This window comes from Fusarium solani, assembly GCF_023522795.1.
Source record: "Fusarium solani strain SB1 chromosome Unknown bctg00000009, whole genome shotgun sequence".
Taxonomy (NCBI): Eukaryota; Fungi; Ascomycota; class Sordariomycetes; order Hypocreales; family Nectriaceae; genus Fusarium; species Fusarium solani.
This window is the reverse complement of record NW_027072144.1, coordinates 109,665-123,467: the sequence shown is the minus strand read 5'-3', so window position 1 is coordinate 123,467 and position 13,803 is coordinate 109,665. Positions and strand designations below refer to the sequence as shown.

The 13,803-nt window shown below is 51.1% G+C and overlaps 4 protein-coding genes across 4 annotated transcripts; 2 read left to right on the top strand and 2 right to left on the bottom strand.

Annotated features, from left to right (window-relative positions):
* Window positions 1-2: 2 nt before the first annotated feature.
* Window positions 3-2,497, bottom strand: MRS44_013102 (uncharacterized protein; the record flags this gene model as incomplete). The annotated part of the gene is made up of 2 exons (XM_065616591.1): window positions 3-1,316; window positions 1,469-2,497. The coding sequence occupies 2 exons, from the start codon at window positions 2,495-2,497 to the stop codon at window positions 3-5; spliced, it is 2,343 nt and encodes a 780-aa protein (XP_065472663.1).
* A 391-nt stretch (window positions 2,498-2,888) lies between these two features.
* Window positions 2,889-4,572, top strand: MRS44_013101 (uncharacterized protein; the record flags this gene model as incomplete). The annotated part of the gene is made up of 3 exons (XM_065616590.1): window positions 2,889-3,339; window positions 3,417-3,733; window positions 3,793-4,572. The coding sequence occupies 3 exons, from the start codon at window positions 2,889-2,891 to the stop codon at window positions 4,570-4,572; spliced, it is 1,548 nt and encodes a 515-aa protein (XP_065472662.1).
* A 2,489-nt stretch (window positions 4,573-7,061) lies between these two features.
* MRS44_013100 (uncharacterized protein) lies at window positions 7,062-7,884 on the bottom strand (the record flags this gene model as incomplete). Its single annotated transcript, XM_065616589.1, has 2 exons — window positions 7,062-7,580; window positions 7,633-7,884. The coding sequence occupies 2 exons, from the start codon at window positions 7,882-7,884 to the stop codon at window positions 7,062-7,064; spliced, it is 771 nt and encodes a 256-aa protein (XP_065472661.1).
* Window positions 7,885-11,319: 3,435 nt separating this feature from the next.
* Window positions 11,320-12,858, top strand: MRS44_013099 (uncharacterized protein; the record flags this gene model as incomplete). Its single annotated transcript, XM_065616588.1, has 1 exon — window positions 11,320-12,858. One exon carries the CDS (start codon window positions 11,320-11,322, stop codon window positions 12,856-12,858), a length of 1,539 nt encoding a protein of 512 aa, XP_065472660.1.
* Window positions 12,859-13,803: the final 945 nt, after the last annotated feature.

Below are 13,803 nucleotides of genomic sequence, written 5' to 3'. Positions count from 1 at the left end.
CGTCACGGATCCCCATACCCATCAAAGAACTGATCGGCTTCATCGAATGCTTCTTCCTCGGCGTCAAAGTCGTCTGCCGTGACAGTCTGCGTAGCCATGCACTCCTTCTGGTTGAATTTGCCCAGTGCTGGACCAGCCAACCTCGGAGCTGCAGCATCAAACAAATCTATAGCTTCATGATTGACTGGCCTGCGCTGCGTGCCAGAAATGGAGCCACTGTCTGTTAGTGCTTCTGCCATGATGATGATGTCACGAGCAACACTCTTGTCTGGATGTTTGCCGTTGTGGCCCATGTCCAGGAAAGACTCCATATTCTCTGCCAGAGACCTGAAAAACTCGGTGTTCAGGGCACAGTTCTCTATGAGATATTTGACGGTGATGGCCGAACCACGGCGGTCCTTAAATATCGTTTTCAACGTGCCGTTGTGGAACTCAACCAGTCTATCGGTCTCATACCAGCTGTCATCTGCGCCAACCGTGTTCACAAGACTATTTGCCATTATGGCTCTCTGAAGCTCTGGCGACGCAGCTTCCGTGGTGGTCAGACGCAAGAAATAGAGCATTTCATATGCGTACTTGTGCTGGCCGGATCCATGAAAATAGACTGCACTTCGTCGGATGGAACGCAGAAGCAAACCAAGGTCAGCATGCTTGATAGCATGTTTCATAGTCAGGTAGTTCTGAGACTGCTGGAGGAAGAGTATGTGATTCCTGACCTCTAGATTTTTAGTGTATCGCGCGTCGAAGATGTAAGACTCGACAATTTTATCCACGAGCTCGTTAATTTGTACTGTATCATAGCTTCTGAGGATATTCCTGATATCTGACTCCGTACGGCCAAGGTCAAGCGCTGCAAGGGTTGACCACATGATGGCACAGATTCTGGCTTGAAAACTGTGGATGACGAGCTGCTCCAGCGAGTAAAAGTCCGCTTTCTTCTTCTGTATGCCCTTGCGGATCCAGAGATTTGCGGCATAATAGAGTGTTGCTTTGCTGCCGTCACCTGCTGCACCGAAGTGCACTCGGCTCAACATGTAGAGGTAGTTCATTCTCAAATGAAAGAGAGCTGGCACCGGTAGTGCCCATCGCAAGCCGTCGACGGCCCGGGCAGATCTGGATCGACGCGACTTGACTGTTCTGATTCGTTGAGTCGTCTTCTGGTCGCCATAAATGAGGAAAAGCCGCTCCTGGAATACGTCTTCTGGCAGCTTGTATTGCTCTTCGAAGATGTTCGCTAGAACATTCAGGTTGCCCACGTTTGTGCTCTCGTCGTGTGGAATAGGCCCTAGAGAGGCATGACTCGTCTTCTGTCTTTGCTAGGATATCAATCGCTGGCATTGAAGGAGGATTCGACATGGCAATGCAATCCGGAAATGCACTTTTTATAGCGTCATAGACAAGATATCGGGAAGCCTATGACTTTATGGTATCAGCCACTTGAACAGAATACAGGCAACTGGATTCTTACCTCCAATTCCATGGCATCTCTCTCATTTCCCGGTGCGCAGATGATATCCGTCAGTCTCAGCTTTATCGACTGGTTCAGCATGCTCTGCTTCAGTCCACCTTCTGGCATTTCGATGCCAGAAATAAGCTGACCAGTAGTTACTGATCGAAACGAGTCTTCATTGTCAACTCGCTGCTCCTTGACATGTTCCATCTGCTCGAAGTTGTCGTATGCAGTGACGACTGTTGGCTGCTGTCCTCTCGAGGTCACTTCTCCGGCGGCTACATCTGACTGTCTCTTTACGGCGCGCAAAACCGTCTGGTAAGAGCTGCAGAGCCCAAGCCGGCACAGAGCTTCCAGTTGTCTTCTTTTGACACCTTTGGAGTGTAGATATAGACCCATTTGTAACTGGAAACCTGATGCCTCTTTCAGATGCATTGAGCGGCACATCACTGCCAGTATAGTGATGAGACATCCTTGTTGTGGGCTATACTGCTCTTCATTGCCAGCCGAATTGACATGCCATGGCAACATTGCGGGACGGAGAATGCTCATGAGTAACGGACAACTATCATCTGCAGCCTTGATGACTTTGCCCATGTTCAGTCGTGTGAAGGCGCCGGCTTCTGCTTGCTGTGTTGCTCGAAAGGGTGGCATCTCGCATAGCTTCTTCACCTCCCGCCGCAAGTTGACACGCCCGACATCAAGGTGAGAGATGAGGCGATAGCGGGCACATACCTGGCTATCGTCCGCCGAGTCATTGTCTCCCATATATATCTTCAAGACCGCCGGATCCTCATATGCCGCCTTAGAAAATGCAGCTCTTCTCTTGCCACTGGCTGCGCCTTTAGCTGTCGACAGTGCTTTGACAAAATCGCCAATGCTGAAGTATAGGTCATCTCGCATATATTTGATAGCCAGCTCCAGCTTTTCGTCATTGCTACGTGCAGACTGTCGGGCAGATGTATTGGGTTCGACGAAGGCAGGCGGACTGCTCATCGCCGGGAGGGAGGAAAGAGGTGACGTGGGCGGCTCTATGTCGATATCCATGTCGATATCCATGTCAAGAACTACCATCTGGTACCCCTCACCCGGTCATACCCCTCACTCGGTCAGCAAAAAAAATATTCCCCCCATACAAAATGCGATTTTTCATTTGAACAGTTCTTGAACAAAAGCGAAGCTATCAGCATGGAAAAATGTCTATTCTATTGAAAATTGCATGGAATTTAACATTTCAACGTTGCTTCCCCAGTGACGCATGCGGTATAGCCGTATGGCACTAATATAAACTGTCTTGAAACGCCTCCCTCATCACCCTCCCTCCGCCAGGTCTCATCGGATTTTTCTCTACACCAGCCTCCCAAAACGACGCTCAAAATGCCCCAGACGCCTTATACAGAGGATAATGTTATTGAAGCCATGCTGGATGTCACAGATAATGGACTCTCGCAGCATGAGGCCGCCCCAGAAGCATGGCATGCCCCAGACCACCCTCTCTGACCGACTAAGAGGCATACCGCCTAAACCTGAAGTCACCCATCCTGCCCAGCTGTTATCCAAGTCCCAAGAGACCAGGTTGGTAACCTGGATACTCCGGCAAGAGGCCCTGGGCTATGCTCCGTCCCACAGTCAAGTCCGTGCCACCGTCGCTGCCCTCCTACGACAACAAGGCAGGGAACGGCCTATCGGTGTACATTGGCTAGCCAGGTTCATGAAACGGCATCCGTCCATAAAGACGAAGATCGGAAAACGCCAGGAGGCGTCGAGATTCAATTGTTTTACCCCGACCGCCGTCAATTGGTACTTTGATATCCGGGAGAAGGAATATGGCTGGATCAAACCCGAGAACACTGTCAACGTTGACGAGGGCGGTATCATGGCCGGATTTGGTGAGCATCAGTCGTTCTGGCCATTGAATGAGCTAATCCATTGGGAACATAGGCTTGGATTCCTTGGTTATTGGCAGTAGCGACCCCCAGGAGGAAGACCTTCCTCAAGGGCTCTCAGTCCCGCACTTGGACTAGCTTTATCGAAGCCGCGACTGCAACTGGCCGTCTTCTGAAACCGGGGATTATATTCAAAGGCAAAGAGCTTCAGCAACAGTGGTTTATCGATGAGCTCAGGGAGGTGGCCGACTGGTATTACATCACGTCCGACAACGGCTGGACAGACAACCACATCGCAGTCGAGTGGCTCAGAGAGGTCTATCTTCCCCAAACGCAACCGGAAGATGAGTCTGATGCGAGGCTTATCATACTGGATGGCCATCGAAGCCACGTATCTGTGCGTATCTGCCTGTTCCGAACTTTCTGAACCAAAAATGTCGCTGACTCCCAATCTAGGATGAGTGGATGGCTACGTGCTTTTTGAACAACGTGTATTGCTGTTACCTACCAGCTCACTGCTCCCACGGCCTACAGCCACTCGACAATGGCCCATTCAATGCATCTAAGGCTGCCTATCGCAAAGAACTCCAAAAGCTGACAAGCCTGACCGACTCTGCGCCGGTGGATAAGGTCAACTTCATCAGGGCCTATGCCAAAGCCAGGGAGGTGGGTATGACGAAGAAGAATATCCTCTCGGGCTGGCGAGTGACTGGAAACTGGCCGGTTTCACGACGGAAAGCACTCATACATCCAGAGATTCAGCCAGACAAGAAGGAAACTACACCTGCATCAGATGGCCCGAGCGACGGGCAACGCGACTCTGATAACACGCCAAAGACCAGCCGTCATATCAGGGATCTGGGGAAGAACAAGAGCCCCTCAACAAGAAGGCGCTATTCTGTGATATCGAAGGGTTTCGAAGCACAAGAGTCAAAGATCGCCTCGCTGAGCGCAAGAGTAGCCAGTTTAGAGGAGGAAGTCGGGCGGTTGAGCAGAGGCAAGAAGAGAAGAGCGATACCGAATCCCAACAGGAAGTTCATGACATTGGCTGAGGCTCTAGTGGCTGGTGAGACTATTTCCAAGTCAAACGAAGCAATTGAAGAGGCAGAATCTGTTGAGGAGGTGATCGAGGTGGGAGGGGTGGAAGAGGATGAGGGCTCAGATTCGGAGGCGGAAGAATTACCAGTTGTACGGACCCGCGCAGGCCGCGCAGTTAAAAGACCAAGAGGATATTAAAATACATTCAATTCTGATCTTGATCCTAAACATGAATTTATTTTTGCTATTTTTGTCAGGTTCTTGCCAGCATGATGAAAAATCGCATTTTGTATGGAGGAATATTTTTTTGGCTGACCGGGTGAGGGGTATGACCGGGTGAGGGGTACTAGATGGTAGTGACTAGGGGTAATTGAAACCGTGAAGCGCTAGTGATGAAAGGAGCACCAAAGTGAAGTTAAACGAATCCCGTCGGTCTAGCTAGAAAGGACGAAAGATGTGTGTGGCTGTAAAAGACCTGCCAAGGGCCGGGCCGTTAGCTCTGGGTTGGGTGAGCGGCCCAGGGCGGTTTTGTGAAGATCCTATAGAGGCGGGTAGATTGATTCGACGGCTGAATCGATGAGATGAAGGGGCGGTCGTATTGGCAGCTGATTAACCGGGTCAAGGCCAGCTCACGAGAACCCAATATGGTTGCGATTAGTGAGGTGCATGCGGAAACGAGTGGGGGATTGTGCTGGAGTTTCGGGACTGGCACGTGCATATGCTCACGCGCGCCATCGCGAAGGCCTGGCAAGGCCCGAGCGAACCTTATACATTGCCTCCGTAACCGAAGACCAGAGGTTGCTGCACCCGCTGGAACCAGTCAAAGCCAAGAGTCATGTTGTAAGAGGCGGAGGCTGAAGCCGATGATTCCCAGAGGTCAGGCTGACTAGAGAAGTTTGTTGTTCGGCCGTCGCTGGAGTTGTCCGTTTGCTTAGCCTCGTTTGGGCAGGGGAGGCAGAGGGAGACTAGGAGGCGGGCCGGGACAAGGAGGGAGTTTCGAAGGTCGCTGAGTAGGCATATTGATTATGGTGCGTGCCGCTTGACTAGATTCGAATAGTTGTCAAGAGAGCCAAGTACAATTGGCTAAGTCCGCGACGGTTGGTAGTGTTGAGTGTCGAGTAGTATCGAGCAGTCGGGATAGTAGTAGTATGAGAGAGTTAAGTGACGCGAGATATATTGCAAGGAAGCACAAGCTGGAAAGAGGCGATGGTGAGTGCCTAAATAATTTCTTAAATGAGTTAATAGTAGAACGGGCTGATTGACCGATGATGTCATGCTCTCGTAGCTTTGCCGTCTCCCAGCGTCCCAGGCGTGAACTACCGTCTCTCTGAAACGTAGCGTGAACCTTCGTTTTCTCGCGCTTTGGCCTCCTTCTAATGTAATCCACGGGAACTCGACGCAGCCCCTAACTTCACCCGCCCTCATTACTTTATCACATTCAGAATGCGCGGTCGACAACACTCAATGATTTCTTAGCGAAAATGGCTGCTAATTTCAAATCGAAATGAGAATTGACTAAAAATGCTCTCTTCAACTAACGTACTTGATAAGCGAGCGCCGCAAACAAGCGAGAGCCGCATTAGGGATTTATACCTTAAATCGAGGTTTTCTAGGGGATTGATTGAGAGCTCATAGATGACTTTCATATGATTTGTATGATGATTTTGGTGGCACTGTGTCGCAGGCCAGGTATGAACTCAAAGAGCCTCAGGAACAGGGGCCCAATAGGGCCACGGGTACCCGGCGACTGATAGGTGTGCTCCCATCTCAACCAACCAAGCCAAGTAACTTGATTGATGGACACACTTAATGGTAGCAGCAATGTGGCCGCACGGGTTAGGGTAACATTCAAAGTCCTTGAGATCATGTAGTCAGCGATCAATGCGCAACAGTTCAGGCTCTATAACCCCTCCCAGAATCCGACTAGCCCTATGCTACCGCGGTGATCAAACTTGGATGCATCCCCTACTTCATTGACGCCATGGTCCAATTCTCATCCGGATAGCCAACCGTTGAGGGGGCCGAAGGCCAATGAAGCCGAAGTGGCAAGCCGGGGGCCAGGCATGCTAGACGGTGGACGTCGAGGACGTAATAAAAAGAAGAGACGCCTTTGCCACTGAACCAAACCCATTGTGATTATCCTTTGTTTCTTTGATGCGGCCCGCTTAGTTTGCAACCCCCGAGAAAATTTCCCGCCCCTGCCTGCAGCTTGTACTACGCAAGTCCTCCTCCGAGATGCCCAGCATATGGGGTCCGAGCCACACTTGTGTAACACTCGAAGCCATTCTCGTCACACGGGCCTACTGCAACGCCATCACATGTCGAGACATCATATCAACCGCCTTTCGTTAGTCAACCGCGTCAAGAACGAACGTTAGCTACCCACGGGAACCGGGTCCAGGACGGTGCGGTGACGAAGGCAGGGACCCTGGAAAATGAGATTGAGATGACTTCTCTGTGGTGCAGACCTCGAGATAAATAAGTCGAAAAGGAAATAGGAACATTCTGTGGCTGATAAGCCGGTCAAGTCCCCGTCCCCAAGTCCCCAAACAATAGCACTACACAAGCTTTCAGATAATGCGTCCACCCTGGAGGTCCCTACAATGGCATCTTATCATCCCTGCCATTCTTGTCCCGTTTCAATCCCATCTTCATCCTTGCTCGGGTCGCACCGGGTGCTACTACCGTCAATATGAGGCCTCTTGCTGCAACTTCTCTTCGCATGCTTGTACATATCGACTAGACTCATGGACGAGGTAGTTCTGAATGAGGGTACAATTACATCCCGAGTGCTGTAGAATTTGCATCTTAAGTTCATGCACCTCGAATGTCAGGTCGGCCACGCAGGTGGAAAGATCGCGGTGGATACGCTCCAGGTCCTGCTGGCTTGACTCGAGTTTCAGCTGTTCTTCCCTCTGCTTAACACGGAGCTTGTTGGATGCGATTCGGTTTCGTTCCTGGATTCTTTTAATGCGATTGTTGCCATGTTGGGCTGAATGAGCGCCGTTTCTGCTAGCATTTCCCGTGCGGTGAAAAGTTGAATGGTTTGTCTTGTTCTTTGCTTCTGGGTTGACGTCTCTGTCACCCAGCGGAGTTCTTCCAGTGGATTTGCGAGACATAAGATTGTCAGAGTAGCAATTTTGCTTTCGATTTGGTTTCTTTGTCGTCGAGGGTGAGTCCCAATGGCCCTGGGCAGGAGGTGATTCCTTAGAAATCCTATGCTCAGGCACCGAAAAACAGGGGCGCATCCGCTATGACAGGATCAAGGCCGTTCCACGAATTCATATAATCGGTCTCATGGCTGATAACATGCCAATGGTCTTTCGAGTTGGTGTTATAGTGATAGAAGAAGCCATCGAGTAGAGGACTAGTCTGCGTATAAACGCCGTTTGACGTGCTGTTCTTGCCTTCTGATGTACCAAACGGGACTAGCTGGTTTGACGACCACCATTGCTCCCATAGAAGAGATTCGGGGATGTAGGATGTCCCAAAGGTTGAGTCGTCCCCCATGTCTCTCGGCTCACCTAGGCCTCTATCCTCCGTGAGATAAAGAGAGATCACAGGGTATATCTCTATACAAGAAGTTCAGCTGATGGTCAAAGCAGCGGGGAAGAGCTAGAGGGAGACCCTAACCATCTAGATCCGTCTTGAAGACCTGTTGGGCTATTTCTGTGCTAGTGACGGTGATTTCGAGCAGGTGAACAACCGCGCACTGGAAGCTCGGGATGACTAGGGGTAAAAGAAGCTACTGTGCTGACGCTCATACAAGTCGCTGCGAACGAAATGACCTGCAATATATTAACAGAAATCGAAAAAACAGGACGTGGAACGGCCGACAAGGAAGCTCGTTCAATTTCCCAGACCGATCAGATCTCGACGAGTGGCGGGAAGGGAAAAGTCAAATTTAAGGATGTGAAAACGCATGGATAAGAAACCATCTCAGTATCATTGAAACCCTAGGTTCGGAAGAAACTCCCCGGAAAATGTGGCCCGGCTTCAAAGCTAAGATCCTTGATCTACGTAGTAGCATCCGGTTTAGAGGCCACACAGCCTGACTCGCGACTTGCTGGGAGGGACGGGGCGGGACGGATGGAGCTAGGATGGTACCTGTGCGCACTTTTCATTCTCACTAGCCCAGAAAAGAGATAGTTAGGTGGACTAGGGAATCCGTGAGACCAGCACAGGGCCCAACCTTTTAGTGTTGGACCGTGCGAGAGTTTGGAAACCCGCCCAATAGGCAGCCAAGGTTGATGCATGTTTGTGGCCTCCAACTGCGGAATTGAAAAAGAGTACTCGGTAGTGGAGGTTTATTCAAGATGATTCGGCATACTTCGTAGTCCATGGGCTCAATGTGCAAACACCTCTAGGATAAGACGGCGAGATAGGACAAGAGGAAACAACGGCGATAGTCAGTCTACCTATTTTGTTTATCGGATGTCACGTATTCCTACAACCAGTGTTTGTTTGAGAAACATACTTGGATCCTGGTTCGCCAGATCAGGTGCTGCCTCGCACAGCTCATCAAAGGTGTGACAGAGGCTGCGAGCAAAGGATCTTATTTGATGTTGTTCTGGGATAGACCATTCTGCCAAGGGAAATCTTAGCCCTTGCACCGAGTAGCTCACATTTTCCAGTAAATATCGGCTCCACTGCCTTCAACGTGCACCTTCACGGGCATGGGCAAAGCAAGTCGCTCTGCATCCCTGTGTACACGGTTTACACCCAGGAAACCACCCTAGGGCGACTCGCCCGGTGGGCCCACTTTTTCAAGTCTACCCACCGGGTATCCGATATTGGACGCCACGATCTACGATTACCATCCCTTTATACCATGCGGCTCAACAGGGCTCCTTTTGACGGTGAATTTGGCACCAACCTGATCCCAGAATATGGGCGAACCTGCTTGAAACAGCCCTTATCGACCGCTATCTGTAGCCTTGAGGGCAGCCCAAGTGGAAGCGATACACAAGCGCAAGCTCAAGTGGCGGCAACGCGTCATCGACAACCTTTTTTTGTCCTTCCATATCGCCAGTCAGTCAAGGCAGAGGTCTCGGTCTGGAGATGAATTCACGCCGATTGAACAGCATAAATAGGTCTCTAGGGGGAAAAATTAGGAGTAGATTGTTTATGGGGGAGCATGCCTTCTTTCGCCGTCCAGGGGTACACGGGCCCAGTGGGCCCAATTAAAAGATCGCCCAGCTCCAAGCCCATCGGCGGCGGTGTCCGAAGATTGACCTTAAAGTCGTACGTGGTACGTTGTGATTCTCGGGTGGGCCAGTTCTGCTTATCGGGATCCTGTGACGGGAGTTATCTGATTGGTTTCCACTGTGCGTGTGATTCCAGGAGCTGACATTCATCCCTGTCATTCTTACTAAGGTCGGGTACCCTTTTCCCACCTGCAACATCATGACAGCTCACATTCAACCGGCGATTTCTCGCGCCAAAAAAAAAAAAAAAAAAATCACCAAACTGACTTTTGCAATCGATACAGCATGCATAAGTGGCCAGAAAACAGTCTTCAGCTGGCTCTTCAGGACCACGAAAATGGGATGTCAGAATGCAGCAGCTGCCAACCGGCATGCGGCTTGGAGAAGACGTTAACCAGACTAATCCCCTCAATTGTGGTAAGCCTCCCGAAAGTACCTTGTCCCAGTGTTATGATACTAGCAAGGTTCTCAGTTTATCGCTGCGATAAGATCTTATCTGTTATGCTCTTATGATAAGTGGACATGAGGGCTCAGCGAAGAGGGAGGCTTACACTCAGTCGAGGGGATATTTGACATGTCCATCGCCATTTCTGTGGGTTCTGGCGTATTCTCGGTTTTCGAGGGTTGTCAATGCGAGAATTAAAAAGCAGTGCTCGGCGATACTACCGCCGCCGCAAAGGGCACTCAGGAGATGTCAAATTTCCAATGCAATTTTTGTTCCCAATGTTTACAACTGCGACATTCACATGCCTGCAAAACACCACTTGCATTTGGATAGCACCATCTCCCTTCAATTGTAACTGTGGTAAACCTACATTGCCCCACACTATCCCAATCCTCACGAGAGTACATGAGGGGAACATGCGAGTCGAGTCAATAGACTCATGAGACGCCAAGTCTTACGAATCTCGAATCGCATGTCTTGGCGTTCGATTTCGATGCGAATAACGATTCTCGGGGATCGAACCATACTCGGGGATCGGGCCATCCACAGGGATCGACCGAATTTCCATCGATTGGGCCGGGAGCCACCCGAGCTACCCGAGCCACGTGATTCGCCGGAAACGTTTCGAGAGCCCCTGTGACGAGTTGCTCGAGGTCCTCTCCTTGGGCGGGTGGCCACTCATTTGCTCACGCGAGGATGGGGCTTGCTGCCTGCCACACACCCACCATCTCATGGTGTCGCAGATCACCACTCGGTTCATGCGACCGGATATGAAACGCGGCCCGTACTTTGGGGTCGTGTATCCGGTTTCACATCCAGCTTGTCGCATCAAGGATTCCAATCCTAACGACATGAGCTTAAATAGCTCTGCCCGAACACATGGCTGTTCAATTTCCTTTGTTCTTCAGATAATTCCCATAAATTGACTGGTGCCATCAATGATCCCTGTGGAGCCAACTGTCTGACATCTTTTTTGCTTTTTGTGCATCCGTTTGTCGCACACAGAGCCTGATCAGGGCGGTTTCCTCTGACGCGCTGCGGCCCATCACGTGATGTGATGACTCAGCCATCAGGCAGGCTCTGCTCTTCTCACCTCATTGTCAGGCAGCCTTTGTCCCGCATACTGCATCAGCAGCGACGACAGCGTCATCTTGTCTCTCTCCCTGAGCATTTCTAGCAGAGCATCATCAGCTGCGCATACTTGCGACAGCATTCATCTCGTCGAGATTGCGAGATTGGTTGCGCATCAACCGGCGATGCGGGGCCGATCGCCAAGGGCCCTTTGTCGCGACCATGCTTCCTGATGAGACAATCAACAGGGCGGCTGACAAGCTTGCCGCGTATCGGAGCAACGATGCCCTCTCCGAGATCCTGGACCAGTATCAGGTCCTCATTGAAAACTACCGCCGCCTGAAGAGCGACTACGAAGAGGAGCGCGAGGGGAGAGAGCGATACAAGCAGCTCGCCCGCGGCCAGGAGCGCAACCCTTTTGCCCTCGTCGTCATTGACGGAGACGGCTATGTCTTTGACGAACACTTTGTCGGCGTGGGAGAAGAGGGTGGCAGCAGAGCCGTCAAGCAACTCATCGACAGCGTCAAGCGCAGCCTCCGCCGCAAGGGACTCGAAAGCTGCGAGGTCATGGTGCGTGTCTACGCTAACCTCGTGGGCTTGTCCAAGTCGCTCTGTAAGAATGGGCTTTGCGGCGCCGAAAAGCGTTCCCTCTCGTCCTTTGTCGCAGGCTTCAACAGATCTTATGGCCTCGCCGACTTTATCGACGCCGGTGAACTAAAAGAAAATGCCGACTTCAAGCTCAAAGCTATCCTCCGCCTCTACGCCGACAATGCCCAGTGCAAGCACATCTACTTTGCCGCCTGCCACGACGTGGGCTATGTCTCCGACCTTACCCCCTATAGGGGTAACCAAGACAGGTTTACCCTGATCCGCACTCCGAGCTTGCTCTTCCACAAGGAGTTTGAGAAGCTCGGCATGAACATTGAGGAACTACACGGCGTCTTCCGCCAGACTCCCCTCACGTACGCTGCTTCGTCTCAGATCAAGCCCAATAACTCATCCACCAAACTCAACCTGGCATCTACGAACCTGTCTAACGGGGGAACCGCCAGCAACGATGGCAACGCCGTCTGTCAGTTTTATAGCCTCGGCAAATGCCGATATGGAAACAGCTGCCGACTGGCCCATATCGACACCAAAACTTCGTCTCATACGAGCCAGAACAGCACCCCGTCACCTCCTTCTATCGGTAATGGCTCAAAGCCGGATAGAAACCTCAACAGCGACTGGCGCCGCGGCTCCAGCAACTCCCTCTCCAAGGCCAATATCGAATCATTGCCTAAGAGGGAAGATATCCCAGAAGGCTATGTAGCCATCAACCACGTCGACGACCGCCTCGACGCCTTACTGCCTACCCCTTCCGCCGACTCTATCAAGCGACTCAAGGCGTTATCCGCCGAGAAGAGGTTCTGCAACAATAAGCAGCTGTTTGACGCCTGCGACAATGACGACTGCGAGTACGAGCACAACCCAATCGCCGAGGAGCTCAAGCCGGCCCTCGAGTGCCTCGCGCGCTCGGTCCCGTGCTCTAGGCGCGGCGGGTGCAGGAAGGCTAACTGCGTATACGGGCACGTCTGCCAAAAGGCCGATTGTCGTCACCGAGGTGGCAAGGGCTACTGCCGATTCCCTAGCAGAGTATGTTTGGGAGAATATTCTGTCAGCAACTACGTCCCCGCCAACGACTCTCCTATGCTGTCGCCCTCTATGGACTCGGAGGACGCGCGAAACGCCGAAAACGGTGGCACGAACCTGTTGTATTAGGTTTCAATACCTCGTTAGGAGAGGTATAAAGAAAAAGTTGGTCATCTGGCCACGAAGGCCGGTTTAACTTGTCTTGTTTTTCTATTCTCGCTAACTCGCTTCTCGATTGACAATACTGAGGGAAGTGGGAGCCCAAAAACAGATAGTTTGTAGAATCAACTGATATGGTTGCTTTACTTGGTGTTTCGTTACTCGCGTCTCCCAACTCACAAACAACTGGCTCTTATCTGACCATATTCACCTCTGAAACCTCTGCTGAGCCCAGCTGGCCTCAATGACTGTAGGGATGGGCACGTGTTTAATACACATGTGTCTTAAACTGCTTTTTATTATAATGAAGCAGTTTTTAATTCCGAATAAAAAGCGCGCTTTTATTGCAATAAAATATGGCGACACCCTCACCGGAGGTGGGGAGGGCGTAATAAAGTCCGAAGGATGTATCTCTATGTTGTGGAGGATTGCCTAGGATGAAATTTCATGCTGTATTGCTAATGTTGCTAACTCTGGATATCGTTAAGATTTTAAGAAGAAAGAGGATGGGAAAGGGGCTGATCAAGTTGCTGTTGCCTCCGCCGGTCCTGGTCGCGGACCTTCATCAAAACACCTACTAATCGGTTAGGACTTATATAGCCTCAGGCGTATTAGCCTCGTGGAACTATTCTTGCCATCAGGTAGCTTCTCATAGCAGAGAGATGCCCGTTCAAATGGGGCATCGATCATTAACCCCTCCAGCGTCTTGACCCTCGACACTGCAACATAGCTAAGCCCTGTCTGAAAGTCCCGTTCAGACAGATCCGTCACCATCTTGTCCACCGTGATGCTCTGTGACTTATGAACCGTGATGGCATACGACACTGTAAGTGGAAACTGTTTTCGTGTACACGCAGATGTCCCAAGAAAGAAGTCTCGCCTCACGGGGAGTATGGGTACTACCTCACGCCTGTC